Source organism: Miscanthus floridulus, chromosome 2 (assembly GCF_019320115.1).
Source record: "Miscanthus floridulus cultivar M001 chromosome 2, ASM1932011v1, whole genome shotgun sequence".
NCBI lineage: Eukaryota > Viridiplantae > Streptophyta > Magnoliopsida > Poales > Poaceae > Miscanthus > Miscanthus floridulus.
This window is the reverse complement of record NC_089581.1, coordinates 10,936,177-10,945,306: the sequence shown is the minus strand read 5'-3', so window position 1 is coordinate 10,945,306 and position 9,130 is coordinate 10,936,177. Positions and strand designations below refer to the sequence as shown.

The 9,130-nt window shown below is 44.8% G+C and overlaps 1 protein-coding gene across 1 annotated transcript; it reads right to left on the bottom strand.

The window, feature by feature from the left end:
- Nucleotides 1-2,025: 2,025 nt before the first annotated feature.
- On the bottom strand, nucleotides 2,026-4,142 carry LOC136537909 (uncharacterized). Its single transcript, XM_066529886.1, has 2 exons — nucleotides 3,781-4,142; nucleotides 2,026-2,701 (listed from the first exon to the last, which is right to left on the bottom strand). Exons 1-2 carry the CDS (start codon nucleotides 3,983-3,985, stop codon nucleotides 2,367-2,369), a joined length of 540 nt encoding a protein of 179 aa, XP_066385983.1. The 5' UTR covers nucleotides 3,986-4,142; the 3' UTR covers nucleotides 2,026-2,366.
- Between the last annotated feature and the right edge of the window lie 4,988 nt (nucleotides 4,143-9,130).

Sequence of the window (9,130 nt, the reverse complement as noted above, 5' to 3'; positions counted from 1 at the left end):
ACAGTGGGGTGGTGGGTTTGGCGGAACGCAGGCTGACCGACACTGCTGTGCTGAGTCACAAATGTAGCCCCGTTTAGGACAGCCGTTCCTCCGCCTCCATACACACGCTATTGTGTTTGTGCATACGGAGTATACAACTGTATTTCCTCTCTTTCTTTCTTTTTTCTTTTTTAGTCAGCTAGCAAATTTACCCGTGCATTGCAACGACTCTAATATGCATTATAATTAGAATTTAAACTATCACTGAACGTGAGTCGTTATAACTCATATGAGTATGAGGGCTAAGTGTATACTAAATACAAGACATGAAAACTCATCGAACTCGTATGAACATGGGTCGTGAGCTCAAACCACATACGGAATAAGAAGGTTGTAGCCACGCATGGACGTGAATTGTTCTAACTCGTATAGCATAGATCATAAATCTAGGTCATATACGGGGTACGAGGGTGTTTGAAAATTGATAAAATACGGAAAAAACTCTTCGCTCTAATTATTTTGAAATCATAGTTATTGTGTAATTATGAATTTAGTTTTTTTAAATTTATGATATCATTTTCGGCTAAACAACTTAGCTAAAATCTAAATATTAGATCTAGAAGAAAAATTCATTTCAAAACGATCATAGCTTTCATGTCAGATCCAAACAAAAGTAGGTTTGTTTGGTTTATAGCATTCACGGAAAAAAAAAATAACATCACCTTTTGAGATTCTAGTCCGTTTGAAGAGAAATAGATATTAGACGTAGATATGCAGCAATTTTTCATGTATTCTGTTGTTAAGTTCGTATGATACCACCGCTAATCCTATGGACCAAAAGGAACCTTTGCACTTGGAGAGTGGAGACCTTCATCTAATAGCTAGCAGCCAGCAGATCCCGCTCGCGTGTGTAGCCCATCTCCCAAACCTTTTTCCCATCGTAGGAGCGGTACCATGCACAATACACCTAGACCGACCACCACAGATATCTCCTTCTCCCTTGTCACTCACTCTCTCTCTTCCCATGAAGTCGATAGGAAAGGGCGGCAGTCACAGAGCCTCGCCGCGGAGTCCACGGGGTGTCGGGGTCGTAGTGCGGCCCGTGCTTCTCACAGTACGTCGCCACCAGGCGGAGGATGCTGGCATTGGCGCCTTTGATGGGGACACCGCCCTCCGCGCAGCCGCCCTCCATCATCTGGAGGAGCGACGTTGACATCCGTGCCACGAAGCGTGACAGGCGCACCTCCGTGCTGCACCCCGCCACCGGCACTATGTCGCCGCCGACCTCGACGCCTTCCCCTTCCGTTGCGTGCTGCTCCTGCTTCGTCGCCACCGCGTCGGTGGTCGGGGAGCCATGGATTGGGGAATTGGGGTTTTCACGCCGAATCTGTGGGAAGAAGAGGAATGGGGCCGCGGGGGTTTATAGGCAGCCCGAATTTTCTTGCTACGGCGTGGTTAGGGCTAGTTCTGGTCGGTCCCGACTCCCGAGTCTCCGACCTGATCGGGTACCTCACGGGGGTGGAGACTCGAGACGACCGGAGTATTTTTCTCTCACACCAAATCAATCAGCAGTAATAATCCACAATCGTATACGATCGTATCATCACCAGCCAAACAGGCTGTGAGTAGAGACTTGAAGATGCTCAGGTCAATCCAATATGGACGAGACAGCAAGAATTATGGTGGTCGGAGTTTTTTTTCCATGCTTTGGGCCTGTTTAGTTTGGTGCATGGCCTTAGCCCTTAGGACGCTCCGACAGGCACATTGATCCAGCCGTCAGGCGCTAGAAATCGATGGCCTGGAGCTACTGGCCGCAAAGCTACCAGTCAGCAGTCACTCAACCAAGCAGGTCTTTTCTGCATGCTGAGCTTCAGTATTTGCATTGCACAGGCTAGCATAATGGGCCCTGATATCAAAGTATCAGACCACATCACAATCACACTCAGTCCTCACAAATGGCAGAGTTTCAAATCACAACAAAACCCCAACCGCGTTATCAATAGGAGGACGGTGAAACCATGTGAACAGAAACGGCAATTATCAAGATGAAAAAACTTAAGAACATCAGACAATTTCTTCTTTATTGCCACCACCCCAGACAATATTTTTTTCTCCTTTTAGAACATCTAATGAACAGTGTCATCCTATGACCATCCCAACACACAGCAGTGTTCACAAAACAGCAATGGAAGTATACTACAAGACTGAATACAAATTTACTATGGACAAGGAGGCCCTTTGCGTGTAAAGAGAGACAGAGAATTAGAGTCCGCTCAACCAGAAACCCATTTGTTTCCTCATCATTTCGAGCTCTTAGTGGGTTGTATTTGCAATGTGATCTATGGTACACACAGTATCCAACCCCATCCACAAGGGTCTTTGATTTACTATAGGTGTGCCTTGGCATTCTCGGGTTTCCATCCTAGTTCCCGAGCCCTTTGCTCCCACAAAGAAGTCAGTTTCTTCTGTTGGGCCAATGCTACAGCTGACTTCTCTCTAGCTTCTTCACAGGTATCCATGCCTGAGCTGCATTTGTCAGCCTCCTTCTGATACTGCGAAGCTAACTTTTTGGCCTCGAGCAACTTAACATCAGCCTCTTGCTGGGCTTGTGTTGCCTCCTCTTCTCTCTGCTTTAGTTCTTCTACAAGCAGTTCTGTGAAACTTTTTTCTGTCTCTTCACCAGATGCGCGACTCTTGACCCCTTTGAAGTGTTTAGCACAATCTGAAAACATGGAGAAGGCGCCAGACCACTAGTTTCAGTTAAAGCACAGTAATCAGAAGTTGAATAATATGGTTAAGGACACAAAATGTTCAAAATAACTCCACTTTGTCATGTTTGTCTCAATCAAAGATATAGTCAGGCCCCTACATTTCATGAGAAGATAATTCAAATATATCATGGCATAATGATAAAGATCTACTTTGAGATATGGTATTGTTGTTATGTCTAGCTCTCAACATTGCTTTGATATGTTGCACGTAACACCAAAATGCACATAGAAACAAAATGGAAAAAAGGACACCTCACTTGCTAGTTGAAACTATGCTGCAAGACAGTGGCATATAACATGAGTAAATACTAAACTGAGGAGGCAACGAAAAATACAGTAAAAGATTTTTTTATGTTCATCTAGACATCCTTGATATAGGACATCAGGGTAATGATTAAGACAATATTTTTGGAGGACGCCCGAGCCTCTTATTCAAGTTGTAGGATATGTAGGACAGTTTGACACTTGGGTGACTGGATCCATTTACATATTACAACAGCACAGACAATGAAACCCACAACAGGTACATTCTAATTTTAGTGATGAACTCATGATATACGTATCTAACAGTAATTATTAACAATACAGCATGGGAAACATCAGTAATGGCCGTACATGATGTTATCTGTTCAGCTCCATCCATCTTGTTTGTCTAATTGCCCCTACAAACTGAGTTCCACTAAAAAAAGATGTTGTTTCTCCTCAGCTTAGTTCTGTCTTGAATGTTGGGTGAAAGAAATGGGTTGGAAATTTGAGCAAGCAAGCTAATCTTCGCTTGTGAGACAAAAAAAAAAGGCACCATTAGTATAGTGCAGACCTCCAAACCGAAGTATCATCCACTGACCGAATAATGTCTTGGGGAGCAAAATCCGATAGTAAACTCTCTGCTGCGTAAGCACTGCTCGCACGCAGTGCAGACAAGGACAGCAGCACAAAAGCAAAGGGAAGGAGAAGGACAATCCAATCGCGTCGGATCTAAAGGAGGGGCAGCGCCAAGATCTGAGGAGGCAGCATGGGGGCGGAGGCGCACCTTCCGGGAGGTCGAGGAGCGGGCGCGCGTCGCAGTTGCAGTCGCAGGCGGGGCACGCGGCCGCCGCCGTGAGCGCCTCCGCGGCGTGCCAGTAGAGTTGCGGGCCGACGATGTAGGCGGCGAGGCCGAGCCCGAGCAGCGCCACCAGCGCGGTCACCAGCGCCGGGCCCGGGGCCCATGCCGACGACGCCCCGCCTCCCGCCATTCAGCAGCCGCGCGAGGGGGCAGTGGAGTTTGGACTTTGGAGTAGGACCGGTGGAGAGGCGGGTCGCCGGCGCGGCGCGGTGCTGGGGGTCAAATGAGGAGTCGGGGGAGGGGGGAGTGCATCAGTGGAGGCGGAGCGGACGCGCCTGTGGAGACGGACCCGAACCTGAACAGTGGGGTGGTGGGTTTGGCGGAACGCAGGCTGACCGACACTGCTGTGCTGAGTCACAAATGTAGCCCCGTTTAGGACAGCCGTTCCTCCGCCTCCATACACACGCTATTGTGTTTGTGCATACGGAGTATACAACTGTATTTCCTCTCTTTATTTCTTTTTTTTTTAGTCAACTAGCAAATTTACACGTGCATTGCAATGAGTCTAATATGCATTATAATTGGAATTTAAACTATCACCGAACATGAATCGTTATAACTCGTATGAGCATGAGAGCTAAGTCTATACTAAATATAAGACATGAAAACTCATCGAACTCGTATGAACGTGGGTCGTGAGATCAGACCACATACGGAATAAGAAGGCTGTAGCTGCGTATGGACGTGAATTGTTCTAACTCATATACCATAGATCATAAATCTAGGTTATATACGGGGAACGAGGGTGTTTGAAAATTGATAAAAGTACGAGAAAAAACTCTTCGCTCTAATTATTTTGAAATCATAGTTATTGTGTAATTATGAATTTAGTTTTTTTTAATTTATGATATCATTTTCGGCTAAACAACTTAGCTAAAATCTAAATATTAGATCTAGAAGAAAAATTCATTTCAAAACGATCATAGCTTTCATGTCAGATCCAAACAAAAGTAGGTTTGTTTTGTTTATAGTATTCACGGAAAAAAAAACAACATCACCTTTTGAGATTCTAGTCCATTTGAAGAGAAATAGATAGTAGACGTAGATATGCAGCAATTTTTCATGTATTCTGTTGTTAAGTTCGTGTGATGCCACCGCTAATCCTATGGATCAAAAGGAACCTTTGCACTTGGAGAGTGGAGACCTTCATCTAATATCTAGCAGCCAGCAGATCCCGCTCGCGTGTGTAGCCTGTCTCCCAAACCTTTTCCCATCGTAGGAGCGGTACCATGCACAATACACCTAGACCGACCACCACAGATATCTCCTTCTCCCTTGTCACTCACTCTCTCTCTTCCCATGAAGTCGATGGGAAAGGGCGGCAGTCATAGAGCCTCGCCGCGGAGTCCACGGGGTGTCGGGGTCGTAGTGCGGCCCGTGCTTCTCGCAGTATGTCGCCACCAGGCAGAGGATGCTGGCATTGGCGCCTTTGATGGGGACGCCACCCTCTGCGTAGCCGCCCTCCATCATCTGGAGGAGCGACGTTGACATCCGTGCCACGGAGCATGATAGGCGCACCTCCGTGCTGCACCCCACCACCGGCACTATGTCGCCACCGACCTCGACGCCTTCCCCTTCCGTTGTGTGCTGCTCCTGCTTCGTCGCCACCGTGTCGGTGGCCGGGGAGCCATGGATTGGGGAATTGAGGTTTTCACGGCGAATCTGTGGGAAGAAGAGGAATGGAGCCGTGGGGGTTTATAGGTAGCCCGAATTTTCTTGCTGCGGCGTGGTTGGAGCTATTTCTTGTCGGTCCTGACTCCCGAGTCTCCGACCTGATCGGGTACCTCACGGGGGTGGAGACTCAAGACGGCCGGAGTATTTGATTCCAATCCAATTCTGATTCCAACTTGGCCAACACGGCAGCTCCGACAACTCGGACGTGAAAATGAAGAAACGTAAACGGTAACCGAGTTAGATGTCTTAGTTGGAGGAAAGATTTTGTGGCAGAAATTTTGCCTCTTTATTATTAGAGATAGACTACGAGGATCAAACCGATCCCCACCTGATTTCATTCCACAGATCCCGACAAGCTGGTGGATGGAAGGGTGCAATGCACCTATTACAGAGAAGACCCTTGGAGGTCACAGAAGTATATGACATAGTGGAAGAGAGATGAAATACAACACTAGCAAAAACAAAAACAAAACAAACAACAATAACATGGTACAGCTACATGCTCAACCTATATCCAGAGCTAGTGCGAGCACCACGTTCCCGACCTATGCCATTATCAAAGACAGACTCTGAAGGACTCTAACCACAAGTAGTTATAAGCGAGTCGGATCCGACAAATGATAGCTAGGAAGCTGTAAGGCACTAAGTCAGAATAGACTAGCGACAACCGTGAGTGGCATCGCCTATGAGAGCATCTAGGTTTTGGCCAACGCCATCTGGGGGAAGGAAGCCTCAACAAGGAGGAACGTTAGGAGGAAATGAGGAGATCTAGAGAGAAGATCAAGGTTCCCGTAGCCCAGCATATGATGAGATGAAGCACTTGAGTGAATTAGACGGTAGAGGAAGCTATTGACGGCGAGCACCTACTAACAAGCAGTGCGCACAAAAGCCAAGGAATAGGTGTGTAGTCAGACCAATAACAAGAAGGGAGGGAGAGCAACTAGAGAGAACACAAGGACACGTTGACGGCGAATAGTAGTAGGTGTGGAGCAACCAGGGAGACACTACTAGGAATATCAACTTCTATGATGATCAGTTTTCATCACTGAAGAAGCCAAATTCATTATAATTTCAGTTTTATGATGAAAAACGGTTCGTCATAGAAGTCGCGTCATTCTTGCAATTCTATGATGATTCTAGAAAATCGTCATAGAATTGGATAGATCCACAACGAAAACTGATTGTCATAGAACTACTTTGGCATACGTGGCAGGTGGCAGCCACGCTGGCAGGTGCTTCCGTTGGAGATGCTTTCCACGTGTACATGCTATAGCCGGTTGCATTGTAGATGGTTCGGGTACATGTCACCTTCTTATTGCATAATGTGGCCATCTTTGGTTCTTGCACGTTTTAGGTTTTTACTGGACCACGTGTCGGGACCCTGTTGTTCCACATGTCAGTTTTCTATTGGCACATGTGTCGTGTTACGGTTGGGTCACATGTCACTTCTTCATTGGACCAAGTGTCGTATTTTTATTGGTCCACGTGGCGTGACCACAATACCCCGTGTGTCTTTCTTTTACTTGACCACGTGTCTCAATGTTGTATGCCCGCATGTCAGTATTTTATTAGGCCACGTGTCGCGCCCTAAGCTACCCACGTTTCTTTTTCTGATTTGACCATGTGGTAGAATGGATTTGTACCACGTATTTTGTTTGTATTGGCCCATGTGCCATGTCGTTGCTGTTACGCGTGTCATTCACTAGTTCTTCCATGTGTCAAATTCATATTTAACAACGTGCCTATGCCGAATCTACCACGTGCGCACCAATCATTATATCAGAAAAAATGATTTTAGATCTATACTACTGCACAAAATGACTACATGCATAATTATATTGAACCTAAATCAAATTACAGTAGTTCAGCTCAGCAGCAAACCACTAACAGAGTTCACATATCAAGCTGCCAAAATTTTACATCAAAATAGCAAATAAATCACATATTCACTACATCAACAAGACTGAGAGTTACCAGCGGTTAAGAGAATGATATGCTAACAGAGCTTATTGTACTTCTCCTGTTGCTGTTTCTTGAACTTCTCAAACTACCTATTAGTGTTTTCTGCATTCCTCTTCAGTTGATCCACTTGTTCAGCAAAGATAGCTAAACTTTCTTGATGAGTAGCAAGCCGTTCTCGAAGTCTAGAGCAGCTTGTCCTAATACCAGCATTCTTCAAAAAAAAAGGTGTTGCAGCTAGCCTAGGAGAGGACCTTAGAAACAACATCAGCAACATGTTATGCTCGTATAGTTTCCATAGCTTCCTGTGAAAACCAAGAAGTAAACATTAGGAAGAGGACTTAAATTGCAGAACCAAGAGATTATTTCAGTACAAATAATGCATAGGTCTTCCTCAACCTACTACCGACAGAGATTTATAAACACAATGCATAGGTAACATATTAACTATTGTAATATTACAACTTCAAAATGATGGTGCCACTTTAGGCTCCTTCTACTTTTCCTTCTTTTATGCTAATGGCTTCAACAGATTTCAAGGAAAGCAAATGAAGGTACTTACCACTGCTTCTCTTGCAGCATCGCTCAGTCCCGTGTTGCTACAGGTATGGAAGTTGTTGAAGATTCCCACTGCATCAACATCTTCATGAGGTTGATCATGTTCTTCAATAAGCACTTCTTGATCATGTCCTACATCCTTCCTATTTTTGTCCTTCTGTTAAAATTGCACATGCCTTTCTATTGACACAAAAGGCATTGCATATTTGATATAAAAAGAGTAACACAACATTCACTTACATATGCTTGCAGGTGGGCAATATAGGAACGAGATCCTGTAACCTGGTGGCACTTGACTTATGCATGGTTTTGCTTGTTCTGCTCTGAGACTACCTATAACCATAATTGTGTTAGACTACAACACAAGTAGACCACATAAAGACTAGACAAAAAATAAATGAGTTCACACACACACCTTGTTCTTAGAACTTAACCACATGTGGACAAGTGCACACCACTATGTGTCATTCATGCAAGACATAGGAGAGGACTTTCTAATTTCATCAGTGGGGATGCCGTTGAAGTAAAATCGCTTGAACTGTACCATGTCTACCGTACAACAGACTGTAATACACTTGTGCATGCTTCTTTTGTTGCTTCATCATTGTCATCAATGGCCAGCCTCAACTGCAGAAGTGTGAATACAAATTAAATCCACTACTAAGTTGCTCAAGGCAGAGTTGAATGTCAATAGAGGATATACATACTTATAGATAGCTTAGCCACAAATCCATTGAGAAGTTTGATCTATTGCTTGTAATGTATCTAGTGCAAGAAAATTGGTACTTGAGACCTGACTACTACACCTACCTCTAAGGCAAACTTGGTATCTTGCAATGAATCATGTGGCCTTCTGTTTCCCTTGACAACCAAGATGGGCATCCTTGTTCCTATTGATTGGGTGGTTTTGTGAAGCCCAATGCCTTAGTTGCTTGCCTTGACTTTCTTGCTCTTCTCTACAATGGTACTACATAGTTTTCATACATTCAGATTGTTAGAAAAGTAACATGGATATCAAATAGTATGACTTGATTTATAGACATGTCTAAGGTAGTACCAACCTTTGTAAGTTTGGTCATTCTGC

What these genes read in the sequence shown, in the direction of transcription:
- LOC136537909 (XM_066529886.1), bottom strand. Translation starts at nt 3,985, where the DNA reads ATGGCGGGAGGCGGGGCGTCGTCGGCATGGGCCCCGGGCCCGGCGCTG. An exon ending in GCTCCTCGACCTCCCGGAAG is followed by an intron (nt 2,702 to 3,780) that starts GTGCGCCTCCGC and finishes CCATGTTTTCAG; the next exon opens with ATTGTGCTAAACACTTCAAA.